This window comes from Melanotaenia boesemani, chromosome 23 (genome assembly GCF_017639745.1).
Source record: "Melanotaenia boesemani isolate fMelBoe1 chromosome 23, fMelBoe1.pri, whole genome shotgun sequence".
In the NCBI taxonomy this organism is placed as follows: domain Eukaryota; kingdom Metazoa; phylum Chordata; class Actinopteri; order Atheriniformes; family Melanotaeniidae; genus Melanotaenia; species Melanotaenia boesemani.
In genome coordinates, this window is record NC_055704.1 from 6,690,022 (window position 1) to 6,703,315 (window position 13,294).

Sequence of the window (13,294 nt, forward strand, 5' to 3'; positions counted from 1 at the left end):
TTTCAGCATTGATGGAGCTTCACAGATGTGGAAGCTGCCCACGCCATAGACACTAATGCAGCCCCATCCCATCAGAGATGCAGGTTTTCACCTGTCCACTGATAACAAGCTGGATGCTCCCTCTTTATCATCAGCATCAGGTTCATCTTCTGTGGAAATGCTTCACCTAGGAAAACCGGTGGAGTGATGACATCAGAACCGGGCAGAGGAGCATGAGGTGGAAGGGAAGCTTTCCCTGGATGAGCTGTAATCCAAAGTGGAATCTGGCAAAAACTCCAGCATCATGCTTCAATGTCGACGAAGGTGAACCTGTACCTTGCATCACAGGCTGCCATTACAATGAAGCTGAAGTAGCCTTTGTAGTTATGAAAACTGCCTCCACTGTTGGCTGGTGCTCTCACCCGTACATGTTTCCCATCGACGGCCCCACACAGTTGGGAAAATTCCACTGTTCCCAAAAGTCTTTCCCGATTCTCTCCCACCATCCTCCCTCTGGGAAAGCCAAAAAGTCGTCCTTAATCCCAGTCCAAATAGCATGGCACACTTCTGATAATGCAACACACAGTTGCAGAACCCAGCTTATAGTTTGCTGCTAACGCGTGCTGGCTAATTCCCAGTCCAAGAGAGCGTAGGGTCATAGCAAGCCGTTCTGCCTCTCTCACGGACGCAGTGTTTGAGTTTCAGTGTTGGATGTGAGTGGAAACGCAGCAAAGCAAGTTATCGAAGACCCTAATTTCCAATATCCCCAAACAAAAGGTCCTAAACAATTCCTACAAACTAAAAACTCAGAAAAAGATTAACTAAAGGTGTCCCAAAAACGGGCCAACCTCCCACAGTGGCAGATTCTAGCTAAACCAAAACAAAAACTCAGAAACAATCAAATACAACTTAGACATCACCTCAGGCAGGGATACAAGGTCTTGTCAGACAATCAAACAAACTTAACATTTAGCAATTGAATCTAAAAATCCACACAGGGTATTCTACTAGCTACACACACAAGCAAAAACTCCCACACAGGCAAACTGCGTTTCTCTGTCCACAGCTGTTGGGTGATCATCTCTCTTGTAGTAGACCACGCTTCCTGAGTGGGCAGCCGATCCCGGAACTAAAGCAGTCCTCATCCAGTCTGGGTGACGGAAGGAGGAGTCCTTTACGAAGGTCCTGCAGCCAAACAAGTAGTCACTTAGGCCACAGGCAGGAAAGCCTGAGGACCGTAACAGCTGGTGTCTAAAACTCTTTCTTCTTCGTGGTTTTCTTCTTCTTTTGGTGTTTTTGGACGGTTGTAAACAACTTTAGAGCGGTACATTACCGCCACCAACTGGGGTCAAAACGTGGACGTGAACTGTGAACTCTGCATTGTGGATGAACTGATTGGAAACATAAAAGATGCATGAACGTATGAGGGTGGCGACGTATGACGAAACTGTCCATCAGTGTGCACATCCGTCTTGGACCTTTAGTCTGCACGACGTTGTCCATGTTTTCAGGAAACAATATCACATTTTCATCCATCTGACCACAGAACAGTTTCTACTTTGCCTCAGTCCATCTTAAATGAGCTTTGGTCCAGAGAAGACGGCGCTGTTTCTGGATCCTGTTCACATCTGGCTTCTTCTTTGCATGATGGAGTTTAAACCTGCATTTGTGGGTTTCAGGGTGAACTGTGTTTACAGACAGTGATTTCTGGAAGTCTTCCTGACTCCATGCAGTGGTTTCCAGTAGAGAATCATGTCTGCTTTTAATGCAGAAGATCACCAGCTTTCAGCCTTGTCCCATGCACACAGAGATTCCTCCTGACTCTCTGAATCTTTTGATGGTTATTATACACTGTAGATGGTGGGAAGTCTTGACAATTTTACGTTGAGCAATTTTTAGAGCCAGTTTGTCTCAGATTGGTGAACCTCTGTCCATCTTTCTATCAGAGAGACTCTGCCTCTCTGAAATGCTCCTTTCATACTCAGTCATGCTACTGGCCTGCTGCCAATTTGTGACTGTGTGCAAGCTAAGTGGCTTTGCACCATTTATCGCAGAGTTCTCACTTCATTTAAACCGGACGACCTGCTCAGATTCAGTGGCTTGATTAGCGGGAAAGCCCCTTTTAACAACGCAACAAACTGATGAGTCGGCTTTCCGATAAACTTAGAAAATGTTCCAACCTGATAGATAATGTTGATGTTTGGCCTTTTTTTTGTTCAGTAGATAACGTCGCATTAATATGATTCCTCAAACAACTTTTGCTGATTTTATTTTCCTTTAAGCTGTTTTAGGCAGCGAATTTAAGTTCCAGTCCAACTAACTAAGAGGCCTCCAATGGACACCGCTGCACTTTCCAGACTACAACCTGAAAGAAATGCCTACAAAATGATGGCTTCATTATTAACTTTTTGTTGTTTTATGACTAATTTTGCCCTGAAAGATGCATGCCTCTTTTGTTTGGGTAAAGCTTCTTTCCACCAGCAAATGCTTTCCTCTCTGCTCATCATCATTTCTCCCTGAGTCTCCGCCCGGCTGACCGTAAAGGAGCGGACCCAGTCAGTGTGCGCAACCACACACACAAACGACCAGGAAACGTAGCAACGGCGAGTCCAAAAAAACAGGACGAGTTTCAATCTGGAACAGACATCACTTTTCCCTCACAGAGATAAAAGACAAGAACGTGGTGGAGATGTTCATCATAACCACAAACGTTTTTTTTTCCCACGGTGTCTGTGAGCAGGTAGAATCAGGTGAAGCTCCTCTCCTGTGGAGGAGACGGAGACACGACATCCATCAGCCTGAGATTAGTGTCCATGATTTTTTCTGTTCGTAATTCTTTCCATTAAGTTTCCATTTCATTCATTAGTCAGATCTAATATTTGGTTTTATTATGAATAAATACAAATGGAATTTGAACTCCTGTTAAAAAGAGCGTATCTGAACATATTTTTAAAAAGTAACGGAATAGTTACTTTTCTGAGTAATGAATAACTTTTATAATCCTCTAACTCCGTTACTAACGCCATTACTTTTTGCAAGAAGTAACTAGTAACTATAATTACTTTTTTAAACTAACACTGTTGCCGGTTACCCGGTTACTTGTCTAATCGTCCTCCAGTTGTTTCTGATTTGTAATAATTACTTTTCCAGTCTTTTGTTTTTACAGACGTGTTGCTGCATCAGATCGGCTCATATTTTCCATTAAATGGTAAAATGTGTGACAGCAGGTGCAGACATGTTCTTTATGTTCTGCTGGGAATAAAAGGTATCTTGATGAGATTTGGAAATAATTGACTTCTGTTATTCACTTTTTACGGCCACTTTTTTGGAACTATGGCTGTATTTTTTATGTGAGGATATTTCTACTGAACCTGTTGCAAACTTTCAGATAATTTATTGCTGTTGATGATGTGTCGTATTAAAGTCGAGTCTTGTTTGCATAACTGAAACCACAGATTCAGTTTTAGCTCATCTTCTTATTAAAGCTAAAACTTCAGCTTAAAGACAAAAGTTTTTTTCTCTTCCTGGTGTTTTTTTAAATATAAAATGATAAACCACTAATCTGTTCTTATTGTCCAGTTTTCTATTTTTAGCCAGTTTTACTGATACAACAGAATTCCTGAAAAGATTTTTCCCACGTGTCTCTGTTGACGCCACAGCAGAAGAAGAGCAAACATCATTACTTCCTCCAGTCAGAGGAGAGGACGGATTACCGGGCAGCACTCTCTGTTCAAACATGAGAAACACACCTTCACCTGTATGAGACCCAGCAGCTGACTGACAAGGTAAATTCCCCTTATTATAATAACGTCCAGAGCAGAACAAACACTGGAAAGCTGAGGGTGTGGACTCTCCTGTGGCGTCATCAGAAACATTACAACACATTGACATAAGATCTATATAATTTACATCCTTATAAGGTGTAAAATTATACCATTAAAGTGAGTTTTATATGTTCATATTTTTAGCTCCAGCAAGAACATGATAAAATCAGACCTTTTTGTTTCTTAGCTTTTCCAGTGAAACATTCAAAAATAAAAACTGATGTGCTGATGAAATAGAACTTTCTACTGATTTGTGTCCACAGACACAATTTACTCTATTATTTTTGTGCTACTGCACACAAAAATAAACTCATCAAGTAGCATTTCATCACATAAGCAAATGGACTAAAAGAGTCTGGATCAGGTCCAGTCCAAATCATTTGTGTCTTTATTTCCTTATATTTCTCTTCCAAGCAGCCAGACTTCAACACTTCTCCAGCTTTGTGACGGTTTTTCAGCATTTTTCTTGAGATATTTTCAGCTTTATTACTCATTTTCAGAGGAACTTATCTCTGAAATATGATTCATTCAAGTAGAGAAAAGGCTCCTAACTTGAGGGACGAACCTGTTTTTTGTATCAAATAAACCATTTTTTTTAGTAAACCAGCAAAGATTAGACAGTCTGACAGACATAGAACAGAATTTTAAGCATCAACAAGATGATTCCCAAAGAGCTGTTAGCTGGAAACTTGGCATATCTCAGCATGGAGGCAGAAACTGGATACATGGAGGACAGAAGAAGAAGATTTAGGACTAAAAAACTACTAAAAAAGTCCTGAAGAAATGGAAATGCATCTGGACCTTCAGTTGATCCTTTTACTGGTGGCTGAAGCCTCATCAGAAATGGTCTCCATGGAAACGTGGCTGTCAAGAAGACGTTCTTAAGGAAGGGAAACAGGCGAAAGGGATGAAGTATGTCACATGACACGAGAACTGGACTGAAGATCAGTGGCAGCAGGTCTAATGGAGGGATGGATCCTCTCTTAGAACCTGGACCTCAACATTACTGAAGCAGTGTGGGATCATCTGGACAGAGAACAAAGGTAAAGAAGAGCTTTGGAAAGTCCTTCAAGAAGCCTGGAGAATTACAAGAACCTGGAGAAAGTCCTCCCCCAGCCCATATCCTGGTATACTGGTATCTCCTCCATGCTTTCCACACCGTACTGGGAGACACTGCAGGCTTTCTAGCCACAGTGGACATCGATGTGCCAGGATAAGCTGCACTACCTGAGCAACTTCTGTGGGTTGCAGACACCACCTCATGTTACCTCTAGTGGCAAAATGCAAACGTGAGCAAAAATCATCCACAAAGGACGAAGACAGGGAAATAGTCTGTGGCCTCCACCTGCAGGACCTCCACCTGCAGGCCCTTTATAGGGGTAGTCTTGCTATTTGCCTCATTTCCTTCTGTTGTCTGTTCCTTTTATACAACAGCAGGTGAAGTAAAGTCACAATCAGTGTTACATCCTAAATGGACAGACTGAGTTACATGGTGATGGTTATTTGTTCCCTTTATTTTTTGAGCAGTGTAGTTGCAGCTGCAAGAAAACAAGCTGGATGTTTTACATAAGTGAAATCCTTTTTCAATTTGTCTAAATTTCCAGTAGCTCTTCTGCTCTGTCAGCCTCTGCTGCTCATTTCCTTTCATTGTTCCTCTTCATTCAGCTTTTTCTTCTAAACGTGTTGCAATATTTCATGACTAAAAACTTCTGTGACACAGAACTGTTGCAAGACCCAATTTAAAGTTCTCACTGAACCAGTTTTTAAAAATGACCTCAAACAAACCAGCACTCTGGTCAGACTGTGCTGCATCAGAAAGGAAACGTGTGATTTGTTTTGGTTTAATTAGGAATAAATTGCCTAATTTTACCCGTACAAAGTATTTGAACATCTCAACAGGTGAGATCTGAAGTTTTAAGCTCTACTTCAGGTGTGAGGCTTTTCATTGCTCAGTCTCTGAGGGAGTCTCACGCCCACATTCAACACAGTGTCAGATAAAGGACTCTGCCACTTGATCCTTAAAGGGGATAAAGCATGAAAAGAGAAGGAGGAAAACTGATGGGAAATTGAAGAGAAAGTGAGCATCTGTATTAATCAGTGAGCTGTGGAGGCGTTGGGATTACATGCACTCCAGTGTCTGATTAAAACAAAGCAACCACCAAGCAGCCACTGCTGGGTGTTTAGTGTTTCCTGGAGTCCCACAGGGGATCATCCCGGGCCCTTTTTAATTCCTATTGACTTAACTTCCCTCAGTAGGAAACTGATTGCAGATTTGGCCACAACTTTCGTCATCATGCAATCAAGATACTTCCTTATTTCCTGATGAGGCCTGAGTTTTAATAGCAATATTAAAAATAAGTGTAATTTCTATTTGTCTTGAAGATTCTATGTGAAAGTTGTCCATTTACCATGGTAACTATCTGAGGGTGTTTTGCATCCCAACTTTAATAAACATTTTTTAAAGAATCTTTAATAAAATTTAAATTAAGACAAGTTTCCATTCTTCTATTGTTGCACAAACAAAAGTAAAACAGCAGGCGGTGCTGCTGTCCCAGTCAGCAGCTATTAAACAGTGGCAGAAGAAGAAGGTTTAACTGCATAGCAGAAACAGAAGAAATCATTAGCAGCTTTAAATATGACCAGAAACATTAATAACATGTTTATCCATGCTACCACCAAGCTAGCTGTACAACTTCAGCTAGCTGGGCTGAAGTTAGGAGCTAGGCTTTAGAAAGATCACGACTGAAAACGATGGCACCAGGCAATCGTTTGCAGTTTAAACCAGTTTGGGTCTGGAACTGGTAGGTTCTGTCGGGATTCTGGTGCAAATGCAGCACAGATGCTGCTAGTCAGTCACCAGAACTGGTTAAGATTGCTTTTAACCCCTTTTTGCTACCACCATCTCCTCATAGAGGAGCATTATTTTTCTTCTTTTCAGACACACAGAACTTTCTGCTCACTGGTTGATCTTTGGCTGCTCCTGATTGGACGTTACCGTCAATCTAAGCTCTCTGATTGGTGGAAAGTCTGACAGAAAGTGGCTTCGTCATCATTTCCGGGGTAAAATAGAAGTCTCTTAGCAACATAGTGATCTTTTGTTATTCAGAAAATGTGATAAAGATTTATGTTGTTGTTGAACTAAAACAAGTTTGACATCCCTGGATTACAGAAATCTCATTGGTTCTTGGGCAGAAGTGTAATATGTGTGATAAATGTTTTGTACTTGCAGATTTGTAGATTTAAATTATACCTATATATAAAAACTTGTTACAGTTACAAATATCAAGTTACGAATTATGTAACTCATGTCTGCTTTCTTCTTAGCTCCATAGTTAGAACTAAACTAGAAAAAAAAACAGAAGCTAAAAACAACTAACAATAAATCATCTTCCCCTTGGAATGCTTTCAGATTTTGCAGGATTAGAAACACACCTCACACACGGCTGCTGTTAAATAACACCACACTGGAAGTGTGTTTAGTGTCACGTCAGGTGACAACAATAAACCTGTAATAAAATCTTGTAAACTGAGCAGAAATTTTCTTCACTTCCAGTTTGTAATCCCCCAGGGAACACACACACTAACACACACACACACACACAGGAAATGAGTATCGGACCATTAAAAAGCTCTAAAACTGATGACAGGAGTTATTTAATTGTTTGACAGTTAATTTCCTTTGTCTGTAAGTGACAGTAAACACCAGGAAAGCACTAACCTGTTTGTGTGAGTGCATCTGGGGTTTTTTTCTTGTCCTATATTCTTGTGGTGGGGGCGGAGGGTTAATCTGTATAAAGGGCCGGGCCACAGAGACGCCTTCACACCAGCACCTGCTGACAGGTTGGTGCACACGCTCAGATTCAGCAGCTTCATTTAACCCTATAACATCTCGACTATCGTTTCACTTTTTTGGTTTCTGATCTGTTTCAGCTGAAAACTCCTCTGAACGGATTATCATCCTCATCTGCCAGAACCATGAAGATCAACGCCGCCACACTCGCCTCCCTCCTCCGTCCGGTCGCCGCCGTGGTTGCCGTCCTGCTTCTGATTGGCTGGGCCGAGCAGGTGGCGGCGCACCCGCTTCACCAGCATCTCAGCCCGCCGCTACGAGACCCACAGACACATGAGGTTGTCCGGATTGTGTCGCAGCAAGTAAGTGTTCCTAAACGTCTCATTTTTACTCCGACTTCTGAATGATTTTATGCAGAAGTTCATTTAAAAAAATATTTCAGATGAAGATTTTAACCATTTTTTTATTTAGTAAATGTGTATCTTATTAAATTTGAACCTAAAGGAAAGGGTTAGGGTTAACTTAAACCTAAAAAAACCCAGCAGGTGGTTGACGTGCGGTCTTAATTTGTCATTTTAGGCTCAGAAAATGCAACCAGAGGACGACACCAGCTCCAGACTGATACCACGAGTCAGCACTAATCAGGTAGGTCAGATTATTCTGGTTTATAAGCAGGCGTTTCCAGTGCAGACCTTCTAGCGAATGTAACCCGATGTGACCTGTCGCCCTCCTCCAGGACCACCTGAAGATCTGCTGCCTGCACGCCAACATCCTCGACTTCTATCTGCACAACATCCTGAATCATTATGACAAAGAGCAGCCCAGCGTGCACCAGCTGAAGACCGACCTCCACCGCGTCAGCGAGGATCTGCAGACTCACGGCTGTGTAAGCGACAGAAACTTGCATCTTTATAGAAAGTTTTATATTTATTATGTTGTTAAGTGACCATAAGAAAGAATAAAACCTGCTTAATTTTCCATTTATTCTCTGATTTATGGTGTAATCTTGGCAAACTTTTGCAATACATTCAGCTTTTGATGTGGTTAATCAATCAGACTTTCTGCATTCGACTGTAAACAGAGAAAACAAGTCGAGTGTTTTTGCCCCGTGTGGCGGAGATGTGGTTGATTCCTAAATCGATAAAGACTTTCTGTGGTTTTAAAAGTCAACATTTAGAACAGACTCAAACATCAACGATATAAGACTGATAAAAGCAGCTAACCTCCAGAACCCGTCTGTCTCTGCAGAACGTGACTCACTACCATGACCATCATCATGCCGTGGAGTTCCGCAAGAAGCTGGAAAAGGTGAGATTTTACCACATAACTCACATGGCTGCTTCCTTATAGATATCATTTATTTAATTTTGTGATGGTTTCTTTTGAGGCCTCATCCTCAACATCTAATTAAGAAACCTTTTTTTTTCAGACATGATTATTTGATAATAAAATTAATAAAATCCTGTTTTGCTTCATTATTGCTTCAATGTTAGTTTTGAGATCAGAATCAGTTTTGATAATAATTGCGATATTATCGTGAATACTTTAAGCCTCGATAATCGTGAAGTTAAAAATTGATTTCTTACTTTTCGATTCTTCTTGATCAGATTTTGTGGATAAAAATTGTGTGTCTGTTTCAGCTGGAAGGCGAGAAAGGCATAAACAAAGCGATGGGAGAGATCGACATCCTGTTCACATACCTGCACGATTACTGCGTAGAGCCCCGACGTGCCGCCGCCGACCACTAAAGCTTTCAACCAAAACGCCTTCTTATTATACATCATATTTAAACATTTAGAACCAAAACTTTTGTACTTTATTTATTGATTTATTTAAAATAAGAACATATTTATGTTGTTTTTTTTAAAAACTTGTATGTAAAATATTTATACTAACTAATAGGTTTATTGATCAGAGGGTTTTAAACAACTCTGGTGTTGCTCATGTTGCCATTTTATGGCTCATTATGAAAATAACAGTATTTAAATGTTTGTTACACTCAAACGTGGACATTCATGAATGAAATGTAAGATTGGTGAAGTTTTTCAAATAAAAAATCTTAATTAAATGATGTTTCTCTTTAGTTCCTGAGATTTTTATTTTAAAAACATGAAGTGTAAATTTTAGAAAAGGTCTGAAACACCTCATGATCCAGCAGCTTTTAGAAGCAGGAATAAGTAATCAGTTTTCAAGATCACTGTGGATGAATTTTGCTCCATTTTTCTGTACAAAGCTACAGCTGTTTGACAGATAGACTCACAATAGACTTTGCAATACTTTGTTAGAGATGTAGCTCTTGGTTTTTGTATTTTTTATTGTTTTATAGTTTCTCTGGGTGTTGCACGGTCTGATCTTTAGCTAAACTTACTGGGACGTCCACTCTTGGAAAGACTGGAAAGTCTTGAATGTAAATAGTCTTTCTCTCTGTAGAATCGTGGACTCCAAATAGTCTGAAAATGACCTTTAAAATCCTCCCAACAGCAACAGCTGCTTCTTTAAAATCATGACTGATGTCTTTCCTCCTTGGCATGGTGTTAACACAGCTGAATCCTACAGAAACGTCTACCAGTGTAGAGGAGCTCACACTGATGATGGTTGACTAATGAGTGCAGTAATTAAACAGGAAAGATTAACTTTCTGCTTCTGAATCTGGACTTCTGTTCAGCAAATGACGACAGTTTCATGTCATGTGTTTATTATTCACCAGGATTAGATTTTTCTTATTTTAAGACCAGGTAGTGAACAGATGTTTTTAAAATTTTTGTTATAAAAAAGTGTCTTCTATTTTTCCATGGCTGTTTGTGAAAGTAAATTATATAAAAAACTAGAAATAATCACAAATCAGTTACTGTTACAAATTTCTCCAATGGGACAAACTGTTTTAGAGTCTTACACCAACCATGTTGGCATTTATGACATCTTTTTTAATAACACTGAGGGAAAAATTCAGGCTTGAATTTATGTCAGTAGCTGAATAGAAATACATTATGTCATCGACTCATAAAAAAAAAAAGCTTCTGACTTCTAAAATCTTCTTAATTTCACTGTTACAGTCTGCAGCTTTGGTCACTGCTTTCATTGTTTTCCATCACCCCCGGAGAGAAATAACCTCCACCTCAGCTTCATCCCTGCCAGCTCTGCCCCCACACTGCACAGTTCAGGTCAAGACTTTGTCTCAGTAAACTGGATTTTATGTGGTGTCAAATCTTAAGTAGGGCAGTGGTGACTTCTGACGTGTCCTGGTTGATCAGGATGCAGTCGTGACAGGAGACAACACGAGACATTAGTCACACACTGAGGGGATGTGTGAGACCTTTTAAGATCAGGTCAGTGGCATTAAATCAAAAAGTAAGTCGTTTAGCTGAATGTTAACAGGTGGTGCCTGATGATAGCTTCAGGTTTTTACTTGTTGTGCTTTCACATATGCTTAATAAACAACCATCTCCCTCAAAATCTTTTAAATTGCTTATTCTTTTACTTCATTTATGAGGATTTTCACCAAAACTCAGCATTAAAGGAGCAAGAGTCAAAAAACAAAACAAAACAAAACAAACAAACAAAAAAAACACAGTACATATTCCAATTGATGAAAAATGTGATGAGGCAAGACTCTGCATGTAAACATGTTAGTCTGAATGAACTCATACAAACTGGAACTCTCTAAGCCAGATGTACACAGCCAGATATGTGGTAACTCCTCCATGTTTACACTCCAAAGTTAAACATTTTTCTAACTTTTTTAGTAAAAATGGTAAATGCATAACTTTTATTCACATATTTTTCTCTTTATTTAGTCAGAAACTGACTGAAAATCAGCTTTTCAAAACTACGTCAACTTGTGGTCTTAAGTTTTTTAGACTGTCGTTCTATTCCAATAAAATTTTGATTTGACCAAATTAGCATTAATTGTACATTTAAAAACATTGTCTTTGTGGTGAATTCAGTTACATGTATGCTGAACTTTAACAGAGAAAGTCAGAAGTAGCAGCATGTTTCCATCATTTTCTCAGAAATCCAAAACTTCAGTGAACAACTGGGACAATTATGGTGTTCCAGTTAAATGGACAGCTTAATACTTTGATTCAATAAAACTGTATTCATTCATTTATTTTATGCAGCACTTAATCCAGCTAAGGGTCGCAGGAAAGCTGGAGCTGATCCCAGCAATTAAATTATGTAAGAGGTCCAACAACAATGCTTTCAAAGTGTATTTCCCTAAATTCAGCCTTGGTCTTTAATTTCAGCCTTTTCAAACGTAGCTGTAGTGAGCTCTATGGAGAACGGGCTGTTTCTGTATCTGAACCTTTAAATGTATGTGAGTGGTGTCTGTGCACGCCCACTCCACGCCCCCCTCTGGGAGGGGATCCAGCTTTTGCCGGCGAGTGCTCCAGTGATTTTAGAGCTGTGGGGGTATACACAGTTACACATAGGACTAATAGAAAACTTTTACACAGTGAATTTAGCATGATATGGGACCTTTAACCCAGCTGGAAACATTTCAGAAAGTCCAGAGACAGCCTTCAGTCCATCCTGCTGAGTAAATGTGATATTTCTCTAACCCCCCGTTCAGGATTATAATTAATATTTCATGAAATGACAGGACTGATGCTGCAGTGAGACGTGATGGACTCGAAACTTTTCTCTGGTTGACTTTAACTGGTGCAGAAACCTGCAGAGACCACAAGTAAATGAGACCTACTTACCTACTTTCAATGGTGTAGGTTTAGTTTCGGCTCTGACTGAAAATGTTTGTTGGAGGGGGAGGGTCCTGTTGTCCCTCAGAAGCCAAATGACAACCAACATTTAAAGCAAGCCAAAGCAGCAGATGTAACTTTGCCAGGTTTCGCATCAGACTTTCTTTTTTTTAGGTCATTGATAAAACTAGATCTGCAGCTTTAAGGCCTTTCTCTGAGCTCGACTGAGCTGAGGCAGAAACAGTTAATTTTATGCACTTTAATTCCTAAAAACAGCTGTTTAATTTTCCTGCTTCCATTTATTTCAGTTTATTTGTACAATAATAAACTGAAATACCCTGAATTTGATCAGAGAACCCTTCGCATAAAATAAAACATACAACTTTTATTCCTTTGTTTTTTAATGAGAAATCTTGAGAAAATAATGTTTGTAAGTTTAGCCCCGTTTTGGTCGTAAATTTAAGGATGGGTTACCCGGATTATAGACAACAATAACAGCAGTATCATACGTGTTATGTGCAGTCCGTTTCCACCATGAAGTGGAAGAGAGGACTTTATCTCAGAGTCTCCTAATGTACAGATTGTGCAGAAAGTAAAGGCAGAGACATTTTCTTTGGATCTGTGATCCCGCCGGCATGATCAGGTCATGAAAACCTGAGATATGATGATATGAGCTACAATACAAACATATTTACCCCCAAAAAGAGTACAGATTACTCTTTGTGTCATCTATAAATAAGTTATTATCAGAAAATATTTCAGTTAACCACTAGAGGGAGCGAGCCATCAGTGATATGCATGCTGCAGTTTGAGAACTATGAATCTAGATCAGTGTTTCTCAGTCCTGGTCCTCAGGGACGCTGCCTTGCATGCTTTAGAGGTTCCCATCTTTAACAAGACTGACTCAAATTAATGGCTCATTAGCAGGCTTGCAAAGGACTTTACAAGCAGTTCAGTTTATATGCATCAGGTGTGCTGGAGTTGGAAAGAACTAAAACATGCAGGCC

The 13,294-nt window shown here is 39.9% G+C and overlaps 2 protein-coding genes across 3 annotated transcripts in view; both read left to right on the forward strand.

Moving 5' to 3' along the window:
* The window catches only part of mdm1 (Mdm1 nuclear protein), a 30,033-nt gene extending 26,033 nt beyond the window's left edge, over positions 1-4,000 (forward strand). The window contains exon 15 of one of the 2 annotated variants that reach the window (XM_041977144.1): positions 3,639-4,000. In XM_041977144.1, the coding sequence (XP_041833078.1) occupies positions 3,639-3,742 (104 nt within the window). In that variant the 3' untranslated portion in view covers positions 3,743-4,000. The remainder of the gene's footprint in view (positions 1-3,638) is intronic. The other variant, XM_041977146.1, reaches the window with a different exon arrangement.
* A 1,410-nt stretch (positions 4,001-5,410) lies between these two features.
* On the forward strand, positions 5,411-9,625 carry LOC121634786 (interleukin-24-like). The gene is made up of 6 exons (XM_041977705.1): positions 5,411-7,643; positions 7,734-7,955; positions 8,173-8,238; positions 8,330-8,479; positions 8,842-8,901; positions 9,234-9,625. Exons 2-6 carry the CDS (start codon positions 7,779-7,781, stop codon positions 9,339-9,341), a joined length of 561 nt encoding a protein of 186 aa, XP_041833639.1. The 5' UTR covers positions 5,411-7,643; positions 7,734-7,778; the 3' UTR covers positions 9,342-9,625.
* The last annotated feature ends 3,669 nt before the right edge of the window (positions 9,626-13,294 follow it).